Below are 12,941 nucleotides of genomic sequence, written 5' to 3'. Positions count from 1 at the left end.
CACCAAAACGACTTTGTGGAAAAGCACCGGCTGTAGGACAGAGCAGCCTTCAGCTTCACCGCTAACAGTGGTTTGCTCAGTGGATTGATGAGGACTTAACCCCCCAGTGTCATTCTACATGCAAGCAGTCTAAGAATTTGCATGCTGGACAAGCTATGGAAGCTGTGTTTGAAAATATAACACCTCATTGGTAGAATTGTAAAGGTATTCAGGACACACATCGGTAGTCTGCATCGACAGGTACCCAAATGTAATTACTTGTCCTTGGCAAAATGTGCTGTCATAGTGCATCCCATAACAAATAGTAAAAGAACTTTGCCGCTTGACCTTGCTTTAAAGGATTTTAATTCTTCACGAACTCGACAAGCTAAAAATTAAACAAAGTCACAATATTTTAAAAAACAAATAAAAAAGAAAGTATTTTGTATGCAAATTGTTCATTTTCAAAACAGACCAGTCAAATAATGATTTTTCTCTAAAAAGTAATTTGACAATTGAGAAAGTGCCGGAAGAGCTGCAAAAGCTGAGCAGGAGGCTCCACTTTTCATCCATAATAATGTAATTATAAAAAACTTACAATTAAGAAGCAGGGACACATTCAAATTTTAGTCCTCAAAGCAACAAAGGAATCATTGAAGTGGCGTGTTCCAGTATTTCATTGTGGCAAGAATACTTAGCTATTACACAAGCGTCGCTTCAGTGATTGTGCAGAAGTTTTCCCATTTTCCTGTTAAAAACCTGAGTTTACCAAATTCTAAACATTTAGTCTTACAGAGATTCAACACTTCAGGTGTTTAAGGCTCACTGGACAAATTCCAGTTTGAGTGTCCACACCTGAGCAGGAGTATAAGGCAGCTCAGGCAGGAGGACATTGAGGCCAGCATCAGGATGGACTGGGGACCACGGTAAGGACGTAGCATCCCCCAACAAGGTCACCTGGACAAGAGGCAAACATTCCGATTTACATTTCACATATGACTAAATGAATAGTCACTGAGCTGATTGCAAAATGTCATGTTGTAGACAGAGAGTAGCTCAACTCTTCTATTAAATCTATTGTATTTGTATTAACCAGACATAACTGTATTTTTAGTAAGGCTCTACTGGTGAGTTTTTGCAGTCTGTGAAGACAACATAGACAGCACTGTCCCTTTACCTTTGTGCTTGGTGACGTTTTAGGTTCCAGCAGTTGAACTGCAGGCTTTGGGGGTTTGGTTGTTATGAAGGCATATACAGTGGTCCCCTTAGATGTATACCTAAATGATGGAAACGACAACTGCGTTATAGATCATTTGATTAATAAACATGATCACAGCAAGTTTAATTCGACACTCAAGCCTGAGGCTACATCCATACTGATTGGTTTTGTTTTAAAATACAGAACTTTTGCAATGTTTACACGCAGCATCCACAAAACTTCGATATTTTTTTGAAGCCCACTAAAATAAAAGACTTTTTAGCACACTGCTGACCCTGGCTTAGTCTGAAAATGCCAGGATTATATTTCAGTATGGCCAGTCAGAAACTGAGGCTGCCTGCCTGAGCCGGATTCTGTCAAAGGTGTCTTCTGGTTAAAAGAGTTTTCCTTCCCATTGTTTCTAAGTGCTTGCTGAAAAGGAAATTATTATCTTCACTGACTTTCTCTTTATCACACTGGAAAGTGTTGACATTACTATATGAAGTCAACAGAGAGTAGTTATGTTGTGAATTGGTGCTGTATATATTTAAATGAACTGAATATAGTAAAACAAGGACACAGGTAAATGGGTGATTGGGTGTAAGATCGATAGACATTGCTGCTTCTGTTGTCTATGACAGCACCTATTGTGCAGTTCATTTCAGTATTGTATAATGCTATGACTTCCCACATGTACAGTTGGCAAGGTACTGCACAAAAAATACTGTGTATATATATATTTTTTTTTTTTTTTTTTTTTTTTACAACAAGCAGCCAACCCTCTGCCTCTTGTTTGGCTTGTGCATGCCCAGTGTATGTTATTAGGATTGTGTGTCACATTACATTCATATTCACGTGTGTTAGGATGGGTGGCAATCTCTGTAACGATTATAACACACAGATATCCTTTTGTTTTTTAAAACAGTATTCTAAAAAGTGTAGGGCTGTGGATGCAGTCTCAAACTGCCATGTGTCTCCACATCACATTGTCTTTGCAAATGGTGAATGTAAACAGTGAACTGGGTGTGTAAACACTCTCCATCTTTCTTACCAGATTGGTACAGTGCTGTTTTCAGTCTGCACCCTCCAGGGTTTGGAGGCATAGATGGCCTCTCCATTGATCTCCAGCCAGGCTCCAACACTCCTGAGCCTCTCCTCAAACACAGCAGGGATCATCCCATCAGGTGTAGGACCCACATTGAGAAGGTAGTTACCCCCGAGAGTCACAGTCTGGACCAGATCCTGGAACAAAGCAACAGCAGACAAAAGAGGAAGCAGTCAGTCACTGGCAAAATGTCCCGATCAAACTATTGGTATTACTTACAGTCAAGACCAGATGAGTAACAGAATGTGGGCTCATTATGAGCACAGCTTAAGCTTTGGTCAGTATTGTCTGGACAGTGATGACACAATCAAGGTGTAGCTTAACAAAAGTAACATGTGAGTGAAAGGATCAACAAAGTGACTAATTAAAAAAAATAAAACTTCGAAGACTGATCTGCAAGAGGAAAAGTGAGACATTAGAACAGAATTAAAGGGAAATAAAGAATTAAAATGAATTAAAAATGGCTTAGATTTAAAGGTTGGCACAACGTAGCCAGTACAAGTACAAAAATGTGTCCAGGTGAGAATAATTACAAGCAACTACCTTTTCAGATTTAGTAGTCAGTTATATAAAAAAAAAAGATTATCTGAAGCTGTATCCTCACCTTAATAATGGTAGGGAGGTCCATAAGTTCCTTCATCTTCATGTTTCGCCGGTAACCCCAGGAGAGTGTGTCCACAGACGTGCATTTCTCCCACTTGTGTTTGGGCAGTTTGCCTGGAGTATACTTGTCTTCACAGTTGTAGTAGCCCCCATGTTTACAGGCACAGCCGGCTCCCCATCGGTCGTTGGTCACAACGGTATCCTACACCAGAGGAGGCAGATCTGGTCAGTATGTGTAACTGTTCTGAAACAACGCACAGTTTAATAATTTAAAGCAATGTAATCGGCACTATTCTTCCATAGTAACACATTGTTTCCTTAGAAGACATTTACTTTAACAGGGCTGTCATTGTAGAGCCAGGCCAGGAGTTCAGTGGAGTTCCAGTAGGTGTCAGGTGCTTCCCAGTCTCCATCAGACCAGATCACCTCAGGTCGGTACCTGCAAGGCAACAGCAAGAAAAAGGTGCAAAAAAATGTAACAATTATGCTGTGCTCTCATACAGGCACATGTCAATATAACAATGCCTGATTATAGTATGTACAGAAAAAAAACACATAGACAATGCAAACAGCTGATGCAGTAATTTGAGCACTACAGACCTGACAACCATGTTGTAAATCTCTGGAAGGAGTTTATGCATCACAAACTCCTGTGTTTTGAAGCCATTCTTCTTGTCGTTCAGATAGAGAGGGTGGAACCACTCGTACAAGGAGTTGTAGAGTCCATAGTGCAATGACCTAAATGAGACAATAACACAAGACAATACTCACGAGACCATACCATTACTGCAGGGTGGCTAACAGGCAAAATACAGGCCCCAGAACAATAAAAATCCAGGTTTCTTGACATGCTACAGTAACGATAACAAGAATAGAATAAAGCAGCATTTAAAATATTCAGCGTAAGTCGGACTGTAGTCAGTTTCTCTTAAACTGAAAGTTGGTATACATCTGTGTATGGCACCCACTGAAATAATTTTGATGCGGCATAACATACGAACAGGGGTGGTGTAGCGCTAGAAATGTGGTCAGCAGCCCTGAGCAGAGACCACATGACAGTAATTAACAGTAGAAACACTAAACCTATTCCATATGTCCATACTCATCTACAACTAATAGATTAATATTATTTTTAGGAATATATTTGATCTAAACGACTACTGATGTGTGAAGTGCGTCTGGCAACTTGGGAAGCCTCCTTAAAGGGGAACTTCGTTTTTTTTCAACCTGGGGTCTGTTTTCATATGTCATTTCATACATGTGAGTGATGGAGAAATGAATTTTCGACATAGCTCCAGTAGGCAGCTTCGCAGCTCAGCTAGCGAAAAGTATGGGGCAACTTGCCCCCCCGCGCTTTTTTCCCCCACACTGACCGGCTCGGATAGTCTCAACGAGTGTCCCACAACATACTAGAGATGAGAAGTGAACGAAAACCTCCACATTACCTGGCGATCGCTATTTGTTGTGGTCTGTATCCAAATCTCGGGACGCTAGAAAGCAAATCTCGTTCCGAAATCGCGCGATAGCTCGCGCCAAAACACCGGTGGGGGAAACAGCTGTTTGTCTCAGGTGAAGAGAGACGAGTGGAGCGATTTTGTGTCGGATTACAGAACATTTAGTTTTTTCTAAACCTGGTAAAACTAATGGGTCGTCAGTGTGCATTTCCGAGTTGTGGCAACAGAATGGTGCGCTACACTTCGCGCAGCTTTCACAGACTACCGTATTCGGAGAAGGAAACGCTAAAGTTGTGGCAAAACGTTTTACAAGTGGACCCTGAAACTCCAGTTGATGCACTTCGACATGCCGACCACAGAGTCTGCAGCGACCATTTTGACCGGGATGATTACTCCAGATCAAAGAGGCGAGCAAATCCCAAACACGTTTTCTTTGAGGAAAAGTGCAGTTCCTAGATGGGAGACACCAGCTGCAGGTGGAGTGCAGGTACGTTATTAGCTAATGTTTTATGTGCCTCCCAACAGCAGTTTAGTTTATATCCGTTTATCACGGTTTGTTTTGATTCTTACTGTAAGTTGGGAGGCGGAAATAATTGCAGCCATACCTGTGTGTTAGTACTAGTCAGTGCAGTGAACGTTTTCACAATCCAGCAGATCAAAAACAAAAAGTAAAGAGAAAGTAAGAAATGCAATAATGAGATGTAATCCGACACAAAATCGCTCCACTTGTCTCTCTTCACCTGAGACAAACAGCTGTTTCCCCCACCGGTGTTTTGGCGCGAGCTATCGTACGATTTCGGAACGAGATTTGCTTTCTAGCGTCCCGAGATTTGGATACAGACCACAACAAATAGCGATTGCCAAGTAATGTGGAGGTTTTTGTTCACTTCTCATCTCTAGTATGTTGTGGGACACTCGTTGAGACTATCCGAGCCAGTCAGTGTGGGAAAAAAAGCACGTTAGAGCAGACTTTGACGCGGGGGGCCAGGTGTCCCATACTTTTCGCTAGCTGAGCTGCTAAGCTGCCTGCCTGGCTAAATACTAGAGCTATGTCGAAAATTCATTTCTCCATCACTCACATGTATGGAATGACATATGAAAACAGACCTCAGGTTGAAAAAAACCGAAGTTCCCCTTTAACATATGAGTGCAGAATGAACATCATGCATCAGTTAGTTTTTTTACTACCAAATTTCAGCCTCTCACAACCCTCAGGATAAAGCAGGTAAAGCTAATAAATGGCTGTAGGGATGGATTTCACTCATTTTAGTACAATGAAATGAAAAAATAATCAATCAAGAAATCCAAACAACAAAAATGTTACAATTTTAACAGGCATATTAATTGATCATGCAAATCAGCATTAGCTGGGTGGTAACACAAGATGACTGAACAACTGGTGATCTGCAGTAATAGTACCACAGAAGGAAGCCAGAAGTCACAGTAACCGGATAGTTGATGCTCTTTCGTTTGCTGAGCGGATGTGCTTAAGCTGCAGCAAATAGTGTGGGATAGGAAGAGAAAGAGGTAGGGACTTAATGTTATAAATCACATGCACAATCTAAACAAAGGAATAGTGTAGAGTTACATCTAAGCCATGTTAAGGCATTATTGTCAAGGGAAAAAATGTATCTTTGCATCATGTATCAAAGACTAAAACTCTTGTTTACCAACTTTGAGCTTCACAACTGTACATCTTGAGGACCCACCTGCTGCGCACAGCCTCTCCCAGATCTCCCACTAGATCCCTGTGAGGACCAGTATCAACAGAATTCCAGTTCCAGGAGTTTGGAGAGCCCCAGTTAGTAAATCCTTCGTGGTGTTTTGCAGTCAGGACAACATATCTGCAATGAAAACAGTGTGAAAGTGAATTATTCAATCAAAGCAGATGCATTTCAAACACGGACCTGTTTCCTGTGACACTGTCTGTTAGCTAGCAGGTGCTCTATGAAAACATTCAGCGACAGACAAAGATGCAACTCACTTTGCGCCAGAAGCTTTAAAAATATCTGCCCACTCCTCTGGGTCAAAGAACTGAGCGTGAAACTGAGGAGCAAACTCCGGGTAGCTGAACCCAGGTGGGTAGTTCTTGGACATGTAGTTGACACAGCTCTGGTCGGGAGGCTGCTGACCCTGCCAGCGCCACCAGAACCACTCACTGCCGAACCCGGGCACAGAAAACACCCCCCAGTGGATGAAAATGCCCAGCTTGGCTTCGTCGTACCACGTAGGCAGCGGCCTGGCGTCCAAACTCTTCCAGTCCGGAGTGAACCGAGCCGAGGTTCGAGCTACAAAAGCAATGACGAGGAGGGCAACAGGCAGCATGTTTACAGCAGCTCAGTCCACCTGGAACTTCTGCAGCTGTCAGCGCGACTTAGTGCTACAAGCGAGTTCAGCAAGTTAACAGATAATAGTTAACTTTATCTGCAAAAACCGCGAAGTAAACAAGAACATGATAAAGTCAAACTGCTCCCCTGGCAGCGAAATTAGAAGCAGGTTTCACTGTTTGTCATGAGCCATCATATGACCAGAATCACGTGAACTTTTTCTTCTTCTGCTGTCTATGTTCTGCTGCTGCCAACGCTTCTTCTTCTTCGCTCTTTTTACTGGTGGACTACACACAACCCAAAAGTACATACCGCCACCTGCTGTTCAAGACTGTGTAACATCGATGACTTACTGTTTCTTGAGCTGTTTCATCAGTGCAAAGTGCATTCTTTCGTTTTTATTTTCAATTACGACTTTAATTACCATGCATGCATTATACATGGGTGTCAATTGTGGGAAAAAAATCCTAATAACAAGAAATTATTGTGGCATCATTTGCTGGATACGTTTCCAGGGCCGTAACAAGGATTTGAATATGCTGAAATCAAGACAATTCCTCCCACCTCCTTTATCCCACGGGAAAAGAAAGGAAAATGTTAGAATTCTTATGTTGTATTCATTCAGTTACTTGTTTCACAACATTTGCTGAGAAATGTACAGGGTTAAAGTTAATGTGAAAGGATTAATTAACTTTCGGTGCCCTAATTTTAGTCATGGATGTCAATGTATAGTAATAATCTCCCTCTAAATAACTAAACTCCTTGAAATAACTACTGAAGACATGGCCTCATATTGCTCTCAATGGTAGATACAAACCTAATGGATGCACACTGGACTGTGGGACAACTTCACTTTACCTATGATGTGTGTAAAGCTGATAAAAATAAAAAGCGCCATCCCATTCCCATGGAACTGGTTCTAAATTGTGGCACAGTTGTTATTTTCTCAGTAACATTTTCTTGGGGAATTTAACTGCATTTTATGATTGATTTTTAAAAAACAAATGTAATAATGCTTTATTTTAGAAGCTTAAACAGGACATTTCCAATAATAAGCCATATGTTGAAGTGCAAAAAGAAAACCTTTACTAATTTCTATTCATTATAACTTGTAGCAATTTGTAATTTGTTCTTTTTCTGATCTGCATGTAAGCTGTCATGATCATGTTTGGGCACCTAAATGAGTAAAAGATTAACTGATTTCCAAAAGGAGTATAACATTACATATTTCTTAACTATTTCAGGAAAGATTGCTTTAAAAAAAAAAATCCCAAACCAAAATGTGGGGGGTCCTTATGGTCAGTACTTAATGCTCAAGTCAGAAAATATGACAGTTTGTAAATACGTGTAACAAATGAGGGCCTATAGGTTCTTGTTTATGGGATTTTCACTGATTATTCCTGCAAAAAGTTTCTAATTCTGCGAGACTCTTGAGCTGCCTTGTACATATGGCACTTTGGAGGATTGTTTTTGTTGGTGTTTTGCACTTCTTTACGTCGTCCACTGTGGATTTTCTGCTGTGTATCGGATCATTATCCTGTTGTAGAAGCCATACTATTTTCCTCTTGAGCATTTTTACAGCCACTGTGATGGTTTTTTTTTTTTCCAAAATTTGCTGCTTAACTGAATCTATTCTTCTCTTTACCAGTGAAATGTTCCCTGTGACTTTGGCTGCACCACAAGCCCAACATGTGATGAATTTAAATTTGTTGTTTGTTTTTGCAAATTTCTGACACTTATTTCTATAGTTATGATGCAGGAAATATTTTTCCTTAGAATTCCTCATGAGAGTGGTGGGTTGCCGCACGAAGAAACAGTCCACCAACACTCCACAGTCAGCTAATTCCTCCAGATCTCAGTCTTATCTCAAACACTCCAGTTACATCCCATTTTTTAAACATATTACAAACTGAGTAAAGGTCTACCTTAAAACATTTTTGCTATCTTCTCAGAGCTTTTCACTGCTTTGTCTATTTTAATTTTCCTTTTTTTAGCTGCCAAGAGGAGGCTTGGCTGCTGATTGTTGGAGCAAAGCTGGAGGAGGAAAAGGTAGGGATGAACAGGAAAAAACATCAGATTGGGATTTTTTGCCCATATTGCAATTTGATTGGCAATATAATTTGATGGAGCTTTGGCTCAATATTCTCAGTTTGAAACACAATGGAGCATTATGGCATAGGACACAATAAAAAGAGTGACTGTCACACAAGGAGAACAGCACGAATTTGTAAAACTAATACTGTGAAAGTTTAAATCCTGCAAAATGTACAAAGTGTGGCTGTTAAATAATGAGGTTGGGCTTATGTCAGTCAGACCACAGTGTGTGTGCCTGAACCTTGCTGTATACATTGATCAGGGGGCATTATTATCAAGGATGATGTCTATGTGGACACTGGCATGGACATAAGTATAATTCCACCTTAAACACCCGAAGTTAAAACTCATCACAGGCATCTGAAAGTTTCAGTCTGTTGAAATTAAATAAAACTGAATTGGTACTTCCTTTAGTCAATAGCTGCAACTTCTATATTCTGAATTGCAGGATTCACTCACACTCTACTGACTGCATTGTTTCTAATTGTCATTTCAATTTGAAATTGCTGAATTGTTCAGCTCCAGTCAGAGTATTTCTAACCATTCAAATCTGCACCAACTGGCATTTAATGACCTTGAAGAAGTCATGACCCCAACAAGCAAAATAAGATGACACTGAAATTGTACACAATAAAAATGATGCACTAATCTCGCTTCATCTTTAAGTTAACGCTATTAGATCATCTTTTACCCTTTTAACTTTCACCACAGCAAAATTTTGCATACCAAATATGACAGACTGAGAAAACGGTCTGGCATCAGGATACAGTTTTCTTTTAATTTCTTTGAAGGTAACCGAATAGGTAAATGCTTTCTTTACCGATTTCATTCCCTTTTTTTTTTTTTTAAATGGAATCACTCCAAAAGAAACATGGCACACTTTTGTCAGACATATGAATGACTTAAAAGAAAACAGGTATTTTCTTAAATATAGTGGGGGGTTTTGTATTATTTGATTTTGTTTGTGTGCGTTTAATTTTTTCATTATTCGAAGATAATATATATATATATATACACATATGGGTAAGAAAGTCTTCAATGTTGATGAAGAAATTCTCTAGAGTGGACAACTTTCTTTGGGAATAATAGGACGCCATATTGGAACAATCTTTACTACATCCATGTGTTTGGGTCATTGTCATTGTTGCATGTAAGGCCCGTGGAGGACTCAGTCTGAGGCTTGGAGTCATGTTTGTTGTCCGCTGAGGTGTCCAGCTGCTGTGAGCATGATGCGTACACCGCTAAAGCCTCCAGCCCGGCCACAAGCAGTGCGTCCCGCCGCGGCGTAGTGCGGCTGTAACCGAGCCTCTTCAGGGTCCGCCGGGTGGTTGTGAGTGAGATGGGCTTCTCCGGTCCGCTGCTGTTGTACAGAGCCTGGATCTGCACGCTGGTCGCCTGGTTGTTCGCCTCCACCATCCTCTCCATCCTTCTCTCGCCGCTCTCATCGACGAGGCGTTTTCTCCCGCACGACCCTCGGTGGCTGGAGGTTTTCTGCCGCTCGCACCATTCCCTGTACACCCGGGACACCGCGGTCTTGGAAAAGCCCAGCAGGTTCACTGTCTGCGAGATGCTGCAGCCGGCGTTCCGGGCTCCCACGATCATACCCCGTTCAAACTCGCTTAAATCTCGCGACTTCCCCATGTATCACCGCGTCGCCCCGCAGAAAGGCTGCTTCAGTAAACACCGCACTCGAAGCCGCTTTCTGTCGTAAATATTCATTCTTCTTCTATGGTTTCAGGCACGTTACGCTCGAGATAGGCTATCTGTCGCCCTCCTCAGTTAGCTTGCTGATAGCTGCGCAACCAACACCACCCTCGGACTGGAGTTAAGATATGACTTAGGCAACTATGCTATTAGGTTAACGATATATAATATATCAAATGCACCTCTCTGTATCATCGCGGTCTATTTAACCCTTTCATGCATGAATTATGATAACCTCAGTTAGGATTTTTTTTTAACCGACTATTCATCTTTAGGTATGAAAAACAAGGTTTGAACTTTATTTCTTTTCAACCCATTTTAACAAAAATATATTTACATGTCCAATCAGACGGACACCATGCATTTTGTTTTAGAAATATGGATTGAACAAAGAAATGAATAAAATGATATGCATTGTATTGAACTGTGAAATGTGATGTGAACTATAAAATAATATAATGTATGCATAAATAATCAAAACACCAGTGATAGAGCTTGAGCTCTACAAAATATAAATATACACGAAAACTTCAAGTTACAGTCTAAAAACATTAACAAGCTTATTTACAGCCAAAATAAGTTCCTGCAGATGACGTCTTTTCCAGAACAGCCGCAGCAACAGCCAAATTATAGCCTATGAATTGTAGTTGAAATATTGCTCATGATGCATGATGTACACTGGAGTGGACATGTCCATCCATCCATTCTCTATACACTGCTTTATTCTCACTAGGGTCGCGGGGGGGCTGGAGCCTATCTCAGCTGACTCGGGCGAAGGCAGGGGACACCCTGGACAGGTCACCAGTCTGTCGCAGGGCTACATATACAGACAAACAATCACACTCACATTCACACCTACGGGCAATTTAGAGTGATCAATTAACCTCAGCATATTTTTGGACTGTGGGAGGAAGCCGGAGTGCCCGGAGAAAACCCGTAGTGGACATATGATTAATCATAATTTCCTCCCAATATAAAATCAACACTTGGAAAATTTTTGCAGTTGCATGACTTTTTAGATGTTACTTGATGTCATCATATTTTTTTCCCCCGCAAAGGTCTCTTTTTTTTATAGAAGGTTTGAACAAAAGAAAATGAGCAACTTGGTGTTTCTGGCTGGGTGCCGGCAATCTTGGTTTCACTCTTTTTAAAATTTATTTGCAATGGCTAGAGAATGACTGGCAGTGCATGAAATGATGCAATAGGATCCACTGTAGTGGCTGATGTGCAACTATGCCATACACAAAAACAGCTTTTGAATAGCTGTACACTGTAGTGACCTCTATGCATGAAGGGATTTTAAACCAGTCCTCATAAGCTGTGTTTTCAACCAAACGTACCTGTCTCCATCATGGCAGTCTGTTTAAAACCTTCCGCAACTTGGCAACTTTCTCGCTAAATCTGGCGACTTTTCAAATCCTCCTTTTGACTTTTTGGTCAGAAGTGACTAGCAACAAACCTAGTGACTTTTTCTAGTGTTTTGGAGGCTCTGACATGAAAGCTGTCGTGTCAAAAATCATTGCATTTGACTCACCCAGCCTCTAATTCAAAAATATATTTTGGGTGTTTTTTAATCACTTGTTGTCTCTCCCACAACATTATTCCGCTCTCCTACAATGTGCAAATTGCCAGTTATGCAAATTAGGCCATGGTGTCACTTAGCAACTTCTAGACTTCTAGGACACTGCTCCAGAGATTGACTCGAAGAAAAACACCCAGAGATAGACATGTTACCCCAGATTTTAAATATGTTTTACGTCATACCATACATATGCCCAGAAATAAAAATGCAACAAATATGAGATGCTCGTGTGTCAACCTTTGTTAAAATTTAGTGATTTGAGGTAGAATGACCCATTTAAGAGTTTGAAGTGTTTCAACATGAACCACATTTTTACAATCCTTGTACAGCTCTAATAAGGCCTATTTTAATCAATGTACACTCACCCGTAATGAAAATAGAACGTATTTAACTTCAAATCAGACTGAGGACGGAAAACTAATACTGTGAACAGTGTCTGAACAAAATGTAGCAGGAACGAAAATCATTAAAACAATGAATCGAAAATGGGAAAACATAAAGCATGTAGCTTTTAATTTTACTTTGTATTTCCAAGTATGTTTTCTGAACCTTGGAATATAAATTGGTCATATCAGTCATATATGGATGTGGATTTGTTCAAATGTGGTTGATGTGCTGTTATCTTGACAATAATATCTTTTCCAACCGCAAAAATGTAGCTTCCATCAGGATTTAAGGTACTCTCTAATGAATGTTACTCTAATTTCTTCACATGAGAGACAGTTTATACCAAGTGGGCTTGTCGTGATTATTTTCATTCATTTCCAACACATTAATCATTGTTACAAAATCTTGACATTTACACATAAGAATCAGAAGTGTTAATTATCTAACCGCTGTACTGTTCCTCAGTATTTTATAGCTTCTCAGTAAATTACCACAGAAATACATGCAA

The 12,941-nt window shown here is 40.5% G+C and overlaps 1 protein-coding gene across 1 annotated transcript; it reads right to left on the bottom strand.

The window, feature by feature from the left end:
• Positions 1-328: 328 nt before the first annotated feature.
• On the bottom strand, positions 329-7,009 carry LOC110959511 (tissue alpha-L-fucosidase). The gene is made up of 8 exons (XM_022206393.2): positions 6,324-7,009; positions 6,049-6,183; positions 3,486-3,623; positions 3,219-3,324; positions 2,887-3,087; positions 2,229-2,419; positions 1,157-1,256; positions 329-936 (listed from the first exon to the last, which is right to left on the bottom strand). The coding sequence occupies exons 1-8, from the start codon at positions 6,662-6,664 to the stop codon at positions 802-804; spliced, it is 1,347 nt and encodes a 448-aa protein (XP_022062085.1). The 5' UTR covers positions 6,665-7,009; the 3' UTR covers positions 329-801.
• Positions 7,010-12,941: the final 5,932 nt, after the last annotated feature.

This window comes from Acanthochromis polyacanthus, chromosome 11, assembly GCF_021347895.1.
Source record: "Acanthochromis polyacanthus isolate Apoly-LR-REF ecotype Palm Island chromosome 11, KAUST_Apoly_ChrSc, whole genome shotgun sequence".
NCBI classification, from domain to species: domain Eukaryota; kingdom Metazoa; phylum Chordata; class Actinopteri; family Pomacentridae; genus Acanthochromis; species Acanthochromis polyacanthus.
This window is presented reverse-complemented; position numbering and strand designations above follow the sequence as displayed.